This window comes from Physcomitrium patens, chromosome 13 (assembly GCF_059467195.1).
Source record: "Physcomitrium patens ecotype Gransden chromosome 13, ASM5946719v1, whole genome shotgun sequence".
In the NCBI taxonomy this organism is placed as follows: domain Eukaryota; kingdom Viridiplantae; phylum Streptophyta; class Bryopsida; order Funariales; family Funariaceae; genus Physcomitrium; species Physcomitrium patens.
Window position 1 is genome coordinate 1462441 of NC_143422.1, and position 12018 is coordinate 1474458.

Below are 12018 nucleotides of genomic sequence, written 5' to 3' on the forward strand. Positions count from 1 at the left end.
TAGATAATATAAATAATTAATAATATATTAAGTAAATTATATGGTATTTGCATAGATGTTAAAATCTAGATTGGTGATGTTGTGATAGAATTAATTTTTTTTTTTTATTTAAGATACAATATTTTATCCAATAATTTTAGAGTAGCCATCTAGGGTAATTTTATTTCCATAATGTAAAAAGTTACAAAATTTTATAATCAAATAAAAAAGTTCGATTAGTTTGATTAAATCTATTGTATAGTCATATGATTAGATTAGATTACCACAAAAATCAAAATCAAGCAAGGTTGATAATCTTCAGTGAAGATTATATAATAATTTTCTTAAAATAGTTACAACACTTAATTTATTTTAGAAGATATAACATAAAATGCACCAAAATTTAAATTATAATATAATAAAAAAATTGTTAAATGTACACCCCTTGTGCCACACACCCCTGCACATACACAATAAAATCCTTATTTACACTAAAAAGTGTTAGGATAAATTTAGTATAAAAGATTCTTTAATTGAAACTAGTTATCTTTTTGAAGTGAATAAAAATAATAAATTTCAAGTACAATTTATTATAAAATTTTAATGATTATAATCAACAATCAAACAAAATTAAAAATAAAAACTAAAAAGCATCACAAACCATTGTACACAATTCTTTTAATATAAGTTTGCTCTAAAAAGTTTTAACATCTACTTATCTTGCGTCACTCATGGAATGGAAGTCTCACTCTGTATTGCAACTATCATGAAGTATTGCCGGACTTGCATATGTAACATAAAGAGAAAGGGAAAGCTGAACTCTTCTAACATCAACGGTGCTTTTAATCCCACCATCCTACTTATTTGGGACATGATCAGAAAACTCTAAAATGGTCAAACTGGCACCCTCCGCTCCCGAAATCGATCAAAAAACTGCCACGCCGAAAACCTCGTCAAAAACAATGCCGACATATGTAGATTGTGGTAAATCTCGTTCAAAATTGTGATGAACCAAGTCCACCACCATTATTTCTGACACATTCACACAGTATCTGTTCACTACGTCTAAAGGATTCACTTGTACACAAGGAACAAAAAGGGCGAGATATCGTTCGGTACAACTTACCGAGGTAAAGAAAGGTTGTCGAAGAATGTTGCCCAGAATTGGAACTCTGTATAAAAAGACCAATGCTGTAGGCCAGAAACCACTGCACCATCGCAAGGTGAACATGCATCAGTAATTAGAGCAACATAGTAGTACATGCACACCTCACAATTACATTGCAGGTCCTCCCACGGTTGAACTAAGAATTTCTAGAAGTAATCAACGCTTTCTTACTATGCCCTTAAAACTTCCTGTCTCGTTTGGAGCAAAATTCAACCTGACTGAATCAATAATAAAGTGATCTCACCTAAACAGCAGAACAAAACCATACGTCTCTATTAACATGCCCACAATCGCCCACCCAAAAATGACCAGGGCAAAGCCCGCGGCAAATAATATGGAACCCTGCAAGAATGATTAAACACAAGAGCATTCAATTGTAAGTAGGCAGTGGTGTATACGATTGTCAACTACTAGAAAGCGAGCAAGTGCAAGACGAAGTAAAAAATAAATAAAAACAAGAACACCTTCCATGTAGTCACAAAACAGTGACAGTATGAAACAAACCAAAGATGCAGTGATTATTTCTAATCCGAGAGGGTTATGAGATTGATGTGATACCATATTTTGGTCCTGCACCTACTCAAGTAGAATACAGAGAAGCAATAGAAATCAATGAATTAATGCAACGGCTTCATAAGGTGATGGTATAAGGTAAACCCATAAGTACCTTATAATTGCGAGGCTTGAGGAAAAATGACACCGTCCCTTTTATACCAATGGTGATCATTACTCCTGCTACGAATAGTATCTGTCCAAGAACAGATACAACAGGTCATGGTCAACCTCCGTGCCTTGCCAAAAGACATAGATCTATACACAAAATCAGAACCAAAATTGGCCCATTAATCAATGCAGAACAAGACGGAGGTAAACGCTGTCATGGCCGATCACCTGAGACTTAAACAAGCATGTACAAGAAAATCAATTTGATAGTGACATTGTATGAATCGGTACGAGGTCACGCAAGTTTTAACTCGTTCAAACAAACGAAGAAAAGTCTTCATCTTCTTCGTTAGTGTGGGGATATTCAAATGTTGAGACCTCACGTCTAAACTTGCTGCACTAAGGGATTGAAGAAAAACACCAAAAGCAGCTGGGATTGACAAATTAACATCATTTCTTACATTGCCCATGGCCAAGAGTCCTTTGTCGAAGAAGAAAACAACACCCAAGAAAGTGAACAGAACGCCGAATCCCGTAAGCCCAATTCCAATCTCTGTCCCCACCCAAATTGTCAATTACATGAGCCAAATCCGAGCACATATTGTTTAGAACATCACCTTGTTGATGATCCAGATTAAGAAAAAAAAGATTTTCACACCTTCGCGCACAACTCCTGAACCCGCTGCTCAGGAGGAAATATGGCACTCGCCGTCTAAATCTGTAATGTTACCCAGATTTGGAGCCCTAAAACAATGATCTGTTCGTTTCGGTGCCGAGGGTAGGCCGGAAACCACAGATATGAACGTTGGACATCCTTGGACAAAAAACAAACGTCGAGAATGGAAGGATTTGAACAACCAACTAAGGATCGATGCACGGAGCAACAACCTAACTGAATTCAAAAATCTCATTCTGCTTAAAGGGTTTCCTAGAAAAGCGAAACTAACACCCCAAGTTAGGGGTTGCTTGACAATATCTCCAATCATCATGACATGTCACAGAGTCAAATAAAACCCTCACAAATGCTGCTCAAGGGTTTGCACCCAAAACCAACAATATTAAAATACATGGGAGATGCGTTCGATTAAGGGCGAGAGAAAAGCTTACTTCTTCGATCGTTCATCTCGAACCCCACCATGGTGACTGCCTGCTAGACAACAGAAGAGTGTTGAACAAGGCAAAGAAGAACAAGAACAGAGGTAAAATCTGAGCGATAGACGGCAAGATAGACAGGAGGGAGGCCCAGCAGCGGAGCAAGTGCAAAGACGCAAGCTAAGAAAGAAACGTGGAAAGGAACAGCGAGAGCCAAAAAATGAAGCTGCGAGAGAGAGAGAGAGAGGGAAAGAGAAAGAGTGAAGGTGTCGGCGGGAGGAGCAAGGAAGCGGTAAGTCCTCCCTGTGACCAAAGCTCCACACCCAACAGGACAGAATCCAACAAGGAAACGGTAATGGGCATCAGAGTTTCTGCGATAAGTCAGCCCAGTTTGACTGTGCGCTCTCCAACCCTCCTTTTTCAAGAATTTTCCTCCCACTTTGTAAGCAAGACCTTTTCCGAAATCCAGGATCTCGACAAGAACAACAATTGAGCATGTGCATGTAGAGATACTGTCGAGGCTAATTAAGAGTCTAGGAAAACTCGGGTCAAGCTCTCCGAGTAGAATGCGGAGAACTTCAAGCAACATTCCGATTCCGTAGAAAAAAACAAAAACCCAACAAAGTCTACTTTTAAGTGACTGGAGTGAGCCGTCTGCAACAGTCGGGACCTGTTTTGGTGCAATTTTATGACCTCCACAAGTAAGCAGATATATCTCGTACTGCTCTTTTATTAAGCATTCTTTAACTGCCCCACATTCCTCATAACTAGTCGACATGAAATGTCTTGATGTAGCAATAGCAATTTGAGATCATGTCCGTCTGAGCTGTGTAATTGTCGAACCGGTTGCATGCCCATGTCGTGTTTAAAACACATACAGGGGCCCAACGAGTTGAAATGAAGCTTGGAATCTTCGTAAGGACCAAAAGGTTTGTAATGTTCGGACTGGGAGATGGAGGATGTCAGAAGATTTTGGGTTTGATTGTTATGAAATTCACAGTGCTTGTGATTCGATCTTAAAGTAAATTTGATGGGTGACTGGGCGTGTCAACAGATCTTCATCAATGGGATGTGCGAGAGCAATGTTGGTCAGGTTCTTAACAGGAGTTCAGAACCTGGGGTTTGGTTCGTGTTGAGGAGATTGATCACTGGATCTTACCACTTTGCGATTCGATCTTTCCAGCAGGAATATTGTTTGCGTCTTCATGATTGTCTGGCGAAGGCACTTACTGTTACTGGTGCAATTCTAGCGTGTTTCTGTTGAATTCCTTCCGACTGCATCCTTGAAAAAATTTTAGTTTCACGTGACAGATTGTTCCACTTCAGAAAGTACGCTTCCTCAATTGCTTTATGCATGGTGCATAAATCCAACTGAAAAATGCTTCATCAAATTGGTATTGCACAGGTTGCACAGGATCCATCGACGCTGGTGGTTTTAGCAAGCACTTCCTCACATCTTACTGGTGGTCGAGCTCGTTTCTCTCGAAACTATCCAGGTACGTAAGGCCAATCACGTTAACTTCGATATCTTACAATTTCCACCAAATTTAAGCTGCTGCAACTCATCAGAGCGCTTCAATATTATATTCCACTATTGTACTATCAACGTTCTGAATAGCAAACAGGAGTTAGCAATGATCGTTGTGTGTGTGTTGTATCAATGTTGACATGCTGCGTCGATGGACTGGTCAAACCAAGTCATTATAACCCCCTTGTTTGCCTGGAACCTCTTGTAGCAACCTCATTTGCCAGACAAATGACGGCCTGGTAGAAAATGGAACTTGGAGCGGATTAAAAGTTTGTGTTATCCTCATGGCCTTGGTCTGTTGATTGTCATCTCGCAAATGTTGCTCGATGTACTCGATGTAGGTCCTTCTACCAGCTGATTTCATGTCAATTCCCACCCTGGTAAACCTCCCGAACGCTGAACCCTAAACCCTAAACTTCATGGAATCTGTTCATTGGACAACCTGGATCTGCGTGGCTGCTTCAAGTTAGTTGTGCAGATTTCGAATGCTTTTGACCTTAAACTGTTGTGGGTTGTACCCATTTCAGTCTTTCCTTGATCTCGTTAGAACAGAAATGCTAGGCATGCTAGGCATGCTAGCCATCCTATTGCATGACAGGTTTAGAGTTCAGCGTTATTGATTGAATAACAACTCTTATACCATAACTTAACTAATCTAGGATTGAGGGTTGTTTTTATTCTCATAGATATTTAGTGCCTGTTTTGTGTTCAATCCCTCTGGTCAATCTACATTGGTTAGGTCTAGGTTTGTGAACTGTCAATGCCTCCAGTTCTTGTCCTCACTTGTTAATTCAATTCATGTGCATTGAGCATGAGTGATCTTTTTTTTAAGTGATGATTGAATTCATATATATATATATATATATATATACACACATGTGTGTTTGTGCATGTATGTGTTGAACTTTTACTTAACCCTGTTGTACATACACTTGCTCATCCAGCACCTTTCTGTGAATGGAATTCTATTATTTCTGTTTTTGTTGTAGATTTTCATGCATTTGTCAGTAGTTTTTGCCTTTGATTTTTTCAAATTTGGAAATCTTGGTAATGAATGTTGCTTTGATATTTAAAAATTTGGAATTGTTTGTTCATCTATACTTTTGTTATCCAATGTATGTAGAAATTTTGATTCAGCCTTCATGTGCAGTTTCAAACTTCTATTTTTGTATGTGATCATAAAAAATTATTGTTCTTGTCATTATTTACTCTAAATGTCGTAAAAGTTAAATTAAATTAAAAACTATGGATTTGTCAACTTCAACATCCATTTTGAAGATTTTCTTTTGAGTTCTAAATAAGTGTTGTTATTGGGATTGTTTATTATAAGATATCTCTTCAAAGGTTTATGATTGGTTTGTAGCAAATTTATAACATTGTTTGTTTTAATACATCCATGTCATATATATATATATATATATATATATATACATTTATTTATTTATTTATAAACACACACACAGTTATTCACTTATTTCTAAATCCTTCCTCAAATTAAAGTCATGAGACATCACATTGATAATGGATACATGATGCCAACCTTCAACAACCATACACCCAGAGACTTATTTCACACACTTTGAAACCTCACACATAAATGAATTACCAAAATTGAATGTCCCACATCTCCAAAGTAAACACCATTCACTAAAATCAAACCCACTTGAAGAAACTTAAACGCTATAACACAACACATGAATACAATCGAATTAAAAAAAAAAAAACAAAAACAAAAACAAAAATTCGTCTCTGAAATACATAATAACATACATATTCACCTTCAAAAAATGACACCAAATAAACAAAGCATAATTCTACTAAAACATTTAAGAGGAAGACATAAATTAAAAAGTTTCAACAAGCACAGAGAAGGGCATCTTAGGGCATCTCTCTCTCTGTCTCTTTGGCACAAGATTTGCATCGACCACACGAATCTTGTGCCTCCACCGTTGCGCTTGATCGACGAAAACGAAGACGTAGTTGCGGTTACGCGATTTGCACCAGCCATCACTCGAAGCGTTTAATGTTTGTGGGTGTGCGTATTCACGATCACATATGCACATATATTATATGTCTATACATATAAGTATACTAAGTTAGTCAGATAGATTGTGAGATTTGTGTTTGTTTTTGGTTTTGGGTCCTGTCTCTCCGCCCGCTTTTGTGTGTTGGAAAATTGGGTTAGAGGTGGAACGACTTGGTTGCGCATGTGATTAAGGAGATTACCGTGCGGTACGAAGGGGCGATGATGAGTCAGGCGCTATCCCCCGCTCTGGAGAAGAAGCGGGCCAAAAAGGAAGAGCGATTGCAATCGCACCTGCAAACCTATTTGAATGATTCTTCCGCGCGTCGTTCGCTGGTTGCCGCTTCCTCTGACCCGAACGAATCTGTTGATGGGTTCCTCGCTTCCTTCTCGCAATGTCGCGACCAGGTTCTCGCGATCCCTGTCGTCCTGCGTTGTGTTTATTTTTATTTTTATTTTTATTTTAAAATTTGCCTTGTCGCTGCAGTTGTGTTTTCTTTCCGGAGAGTAGTGATTGATTTCTCAATCTAGGGGTTCTATGTGTAGGTGGAGGATAAGCTGAGTGCAATCCTCGCCAAAAAGTCGAGCAAATCCGATGAAGGAGCCTTGGAATGTGTTCGAGAGGAACTGAAGAGCTTGTCATTGGAAATCGTCAACATGGAATCATTGGTTGCAGATTCTTCCTTCTTTTTGCCCACTTATATTATGCAAAGCTCTCAGTCGTCGATAACGAAGTTGAAAGAGGAGATTGAGGCGACCACGGCCGAGCTTCTGCCGAAGAAGAAGTTCTCTTTTCGTAGCAAAACTGCCAAACCAACCAAGCCCGTCGAGAAGAGTCAAGAAATTCTTCCAGCTATACCTGCTACTGTTAGTGATAGCAATTCTATTGGCCCAGTGCTGAGCTTTTATGGTATCAAGGATCAACATGACTGCACTCTTGTACGCTATTCACAGGATCTTGAGGACAGAGAATTCATGCTTACAAACCTTAGTAACTGTAAGATTTATCTGAAAGGTATGTGCAGAGCTCTCTATGTGAACAAACTTAGGAATTGTCTCGTGTGCACTGGTCCTGTGACGGGATCTGTGCTCATTGATGATGTAGAGGGCAGTACATTGATGCTTGCATCTCAACAAATTCGAATACATTCCACGAAGAACACCGACTTTTATCTTCGAGTACGCAGCCGACCTATCGTTGAATACACAAGTTCTGTTCGATTTGCTCCTTTTGCATTTCGTTATCCCGGTATTGAAGATGCACTCCAAGCTGCCAATCTCCAGGAGGAAACAGGTGCGTGCTGAATCTCAAACTACCTATCCTTTCGCTTGGATTTTCATACGTGATGTGCACCTAAGGCCATAGTTTTCATGTTAAAACCATCAGTTGTGAAGGTATCCTGCAGTCTCCTCTTGGTCGTGTATGGAAATCATTTTGCACATTCATGGGTAGCCTGACCTCTCATTCTCACAACAGCTACTTCTCATATAATGATGGCAGGGGAATGGGAGAATGTAGACGATTTCAGATGGTTACGAGCAGTGCAATCACCGAATTGGAGTATCTTGCCTCCAAGTGAGCGGATTTGTATAGATGAAACAGACAATGCTTTGAAGATCTAATCCTATAAAAGTGCGTTTGCACTTCTTACAAAAAGGACGGACTTATTGTTTTTATTCTGGATGCAATTCACTTCACAAACTTCCTACTGTTAGAGAATGCTGACATAGACGGAACACAAGCTAGACATCATGCGTCTTGGATGTGGAGTTAAGTGATTTTGAGTGTGCTTTGAATATAAACAGTCTTTATGCTCAAGTAAGCACAGCTAAAAGTTGCAACGAAATTTGGTAATTTTATACAGTATACCCGTGGCCCTTGCGTGTAGGAAGTGCGCCAAATAGACACATGTTTTAAGATGAAACTACGGCGATTTTTGGTGCTTAGGGTTGTGTCAGATTGGAATTAGGGTTGTTACAACCAAGAAAGCGTGACGTCCTTGAATGAATCGCCTCACCATGACAAATATAGTAATATTAACAAAGAAGTTAGTTTGATTATAATCGGACATGCCCAGTAGGTACTGCATTTTGGACAGTGAATGCGAAAGAATGCTAAGCGATTGAACACGATTTTGCTCCTCCTGGGTTCTGAGGGTGATCGCCAATTCTATCTCGTTCTTCTTCCTTGGTTTCTTGAGGTTTATCATTGGAATCCGTATCAGTCTCGCACGGGTTGTATGCCGTTGAGGGTGCTGACGCGCAAGTCGACACTGGAGCAAGCTGTGTTGGATCGTAGTACCCAATTCAAAGCCCTCGGGAAGTTGTTGAAGCAACGGTTGCAACAAGTCGGGCACGTCGTACTCCACGATCATGCTCTCTCCGTGAGGAGGATTCCATGGAGACAGTCCTCAGAACCTTTTAGGGTCGATGCAGAGACGAGGCCCAAACGTGGGTATTCACAGGTAGACCAAAGATTGATTTGGTTTTCTGTGATTCGACACAAGCATCCCCAGAAATTCTCAGTCCTGAGCAGGCAAAAGATGAGGTAATCCAAACCTCACCAAGTGCTGTTGTGGTAAACGAAACATTTAGGGAGTTAGAACAGCAGCAGAAATGAACAGGCTAGAATTCTAGAATATTACAATAACTAGAACCATGTACAAGTTTTTAGTACCGGGTGTAAGTGGAGCTATGGAAGTCCATGTTGAATGCCCAAGGATCCCAACCTTAGGTGAGTTGCTGAGGCTTTTGCGCTTCACCAACACCACAAACTTCTGGATTCTGTTAGCAAATTTACATAGAGATGTGGTTGTAGTATAGGATGAGCACTTACAATGTGCATCTATTACCTTGCAAAGTACCCCATGAAAATGAAGGCAAAAATGTTAGTGAAAGTTGGTACAATGCCTACACCAAAAGGTTATGAAGCACGAGGGGTTATCACCTGATAATGCCACAAAAGTTATGATGCCATTATTCTAAGGCAAAAATGACATTCACAAGTTTGGAAGACATAAATAATTCCTGTGGCAACACTGAAGGTTTACAACGATTGCACAGAAAATTTTGAGCGCGCAACAAGTGCACGGATTTGTGTAAGCTGTTATTCTAAGATCCCAAATACCTTGTCGTTAATGTCACAACAGTTGAGCTTCTCAGTGTAGATAACATCATATGGAGACAATTTGAACTGATCTGTGCAGCGTAGAGAGCCATGTCAATTGTGTAAACAAAGTGGGTATTGATCCAATGATAATTGATTCAACAACTATATATATATATATATATATATATATATATTCTCTTGTTTGTATGGATTTTTTAATTTTTTAATTTTTTAATTGTTTTCACTTGAGTTGTGCTTCATGGTTTGCAAGATTTTCACAATTTGTAGGTTTTTTCCGTGTTTACAATTTGTTGTTTGTAAGTTGTTTCCTTGGATATTTAGTTTGTCTTGTGTGGAATGATAAGTTGGATATTGTTGGGTTTTTACCATGTATGTTCTGTTGTGATGTTTTGTATTTATTTTCACTCCTTAGTTCTAATCTTCCACATTAAACTGTGCTGTGATGAACATTACAAAAAAATTCTATCATATGATATTTAATGTCAATGCAAAAGACTAGCAATTGAAATATGTTGGGATCTTCTAAAATAAAAATAATATCACCAAAAATTCTAGTAGATTTTTATCTTTTGCAGTTGAATAAATGTTTTTAGAGACAGTTCACTTCTTTTATTGAATAGTCTTTTTTTTACTTATAATTTTTTTTTTCTTTTTTTCTTTTTTTAAAAAATAAATTTGATTATTGCTAACTCATGAGTCTCAGCCCAAAAGCTTATAAAACGAATTATACTTGAATTACAATCAAACCACAACAAGTTTTTTGGAACGGATAAAGAAAAATAATAAGTTTAGTAAAGAATATAGATTTTTTTAGCTTCTTAGAAGTCTTAACAAACTAAACTTGGATGCTATAAAACCTAAGACTACATTTTATTTTTCTAAATTTAACAAAATAGTTGTGTTATGTACATAATTTTGTTTTAAAAATGTATCTTGGAATTTATCGTCAAAGAAATGTTTTATGCAAATCCTATTTTTTTTTTAAATCATAAAAATTATTGAAAAAAACCATAACTTCTAATTAATAAATTATAAAAAACAGGGTCTCTTATAAAATCATTGAATTAAATTTCATTTTCTTTCTTTCTTTTTTTTGGAAGTTATTTATGTAGTAACAGAATTTATGACCTATTTTGCTTACAAATTAATAGATGTTGCATTAAAATCTTCATTGATGCTGTCTAGAATTCTATTTTAAGTTTGATAAAGACCTTTATTTGCTATGTTTTCTAATACAACAATTAAGAGTTGTATTAGAAAATATAGCAAATATTATGAAAAAATCAGTTTAATATCTTCTAATAGATTATTTAATTTCATCTTTATTAAGATTTTTATTTTTTTTAGATATCTATTAAATTATAATTGACCTTGATTTGAAAACAATTAGAAATTTCTTGCAAATACAATTTATCTTTTAACTGCACCATTAAAATAACTCAATGTTTAATAAGTTTAATAAGCATATAATTTACTTAGATTCCTACTCTATTACAAAAAACCATGTATATACTAAGGAAGAAATACCAACAATAAATCTGAACTTAAAATTTTATCTTTACTACCTTATAATCATTGTTGCAAACAAAACCTTTATAATTCTTTTATAGTTCTTTTGATAGTCTTTTCTAAATTGTAACTTTACAACCTTATACTAGAGAAACCATCTTAAAACTAATTTCCTAATTATATCTTATACTTATGAAAAACAAATTGCTTGTATGTCATAGATTCTTTATTTGGAGCTTTGAGATTAAATTTTGACCTTGTTTTATAAACCAACGTCTCCTTGGTACTAATCCTATAGTTTTTATGGTTGATATCAAAAAAACATAATCTTAATTTTTTTTCATAGAGTAATTACATTATTTTTTTTAATCTAAGCTAATTTTTCTTGAGTTATTTAAAATGCTATTAAAGTAAATATTTTAAGCTGTAATCACATCTCTTTTTTTTATTATTATTTTATTTGATTTTACTCAATTGAGCCTAATTAAACAAGACCAAAGCCAAGGATAATTAAAGATTTGGTATTTTGAACTTGTAATATAGTCCAAGTTGGATTATACTTCGAATCTCTAAGCCAAATTACAAATAAGAAACTAGTTGGAAATTTTGTGATGGAAAAATAGAAGCACTTTTTAGAAATTTAGGAATTTAGAAAAAAAAAAAAAAAAAAAAAAAAAAACCCAAAAAAACCCAAAAAACACAAAAAACCAAAAAACCAAAAAAAATAAAATGTTATGACTCTTAGAAAAATATAATTTTTTTTATAAAAATTATAAAAAGAAATAGAGTAATTTAGAAGAATATAAAATTGTGTATACCAAAGAAGAATATAGTAATTGAGCTACTATCTTATGATTAAAAAAATATATCATTTATAACATAATTTTTACCTTTAATTTAAAACTTTTTTATTCTTTGAGAGAAGA

At 36.2% G+C, this 12018-nt stretch overlaps 3 protein-coding genes across 5 annotated transcripts; 2 read left to right on the forward strand and 1 right to left on the reverse strand.

Annotated features, from left to right (window-relative positions):
- Window positions 1-642: 642 nt before the first annotated feature.
- LOC112290188 (vesicle transport protein GOT1) lies at window positions 643-3156 on the reverse strand. Of its 2 annotated transcripts, none has more exons than XM_024536223.3 (6): window positions 2918-3156; window positions 2272-2363; window positions 1815-1895; window positions 1392-1489; window positions 1106-1187; window positions 643-912 (listed from the first exon to the last, which is right to left on the reverse strand). In XM_024536223.3, the coding sequence occupies exons 1-6, from the start codon at window positions 2946-2948 to the stop codon at window positions 874-876; spliced, it is 423 nt and encodes a 140-aa protein (XP_024391991.1). In that variant the 5' UTR covers window positions 2949-3156; the 3' UTR covers window positions 643-873. The 2 variants fall into 2 exon arrangements, with proteins under 2 accessions (XP_024391991.1, XP_024391992.1); XM_024536224.3 differs by having other exon boundaries at window positions 643-1011.
- A 281-nt stretch (window positions 3157-3437) lies between these two features.
- On the forward strand, window positions 3438-4879 carry LOC112290189 (uncharacterized). Of its 2 annotated transcripts, none has more exons than XM_024536225.3 (4): window positions 3438-3603; window positions 3957-4140; window positions 4308-4398; window positions 4639-4879. In XM_024536225.3, exons 2-4 carry the CDS (start codon window positions 3972-3974, stop codon window positions 4730-4732), a joined length of 354 nt encoding a protein of 117 aa, XP_024391993.1. In that variant the 5' UTR covers window positions 3438-3603; window positions 3957-3971; the 3' UTR covers window positions 4733-4879. The 2 variants fall into 2 exon arrangements, with proteins under 2 accessions (XP_024391993.1, XP_024391994.1); XM_024536226.3 differs by lacking the exon at window positions 3438-3603 and adding an exon at window positions 3694-3831.
- A 1480-nt stretch (window positions 4880-6359) lies between these two features.
- Window positions 6360-8110, forward strand: LOC112290226 (tubulin-folding cofactor C). Its single transcript, XM_024536308.3, has 3 exons — window positions 6360-6861; window positions 7000-7747; window positions 7955-8110. The coding sequence occupies exons 1-3, from the start codon at window positions 6676-6678 to the stop codon at window positions 8074-8076; spliced, it is 1056 nt and encodes a 351-aa protein (XP_024392076.1). The 5' UTR covers window positions 6360-6675; the 3' UTR covers window positions 8077-8110.
- Window positions 8111-12018: the final 3908 nt, after the last annotated feature.

Coding starts and splice junctions, on each gene's coding strand:
- LOC112290188 (XM_024536223.3), bottom strand. CDS start 2,948: ATGGTGGGGTTCGAGATGAACGATCGAAGAA. Junction 1,896..2,271: donor GACTCTTGGCCATGGGCAAT/GTAAGAAATGAT, acceptor GTTCTTGGACAG/ATACTATTCGTAGCAGGAGT. Junction 1,188..1,391: donor GGTTTTGTTCTGCTGTTTAG/GTGAGATCACTT, acceptor GCGATGGTGCAG/TGGTTTCTGGCCTACAGCAT.
- LOC112290189 (XM_024536225.3), top strand. CDS start 3,972: ATGTGCGAGAGCAATGTTGGTCAGGTTCTTAACAGGAGTTCAGAACCT. Junction 4,141..4,307: donor GAAGGCACTTACTGTTACTG/GTGCAATTCTAG, acceptor GGTATTGCACAG/GTTGCACAGGATCCATCGAC. Junction 4,399..4,638: donor TTTCTCTCGAAACTATCCAG/GTACGTAAGGCC, acceptor AACCTCTTGTAG/CAACCTCATTTGCCAGACAA.
- LOC112290226 (XM_024536308.3), top strand. CDS start 6,676: ATGATGAGTCAGGCGCTATCCCCCGCTCTGGAGAAGAAGCGGGCCAAA. Junction 6,862..6,999: donor TCTCGCAATGTCGCGACCAG/GTTCTCGCGATC, acceptor TTCTATGTGTAG/GTGGAGGATAAGCTGAGTGC. Junction 7,748..7,954: donor CAATCTCCAGGAGGAAACAG/GTGCGTGCTGAA, acceptor TAATGATGGCAG/GGGAATGGGAGAATGTAGAC.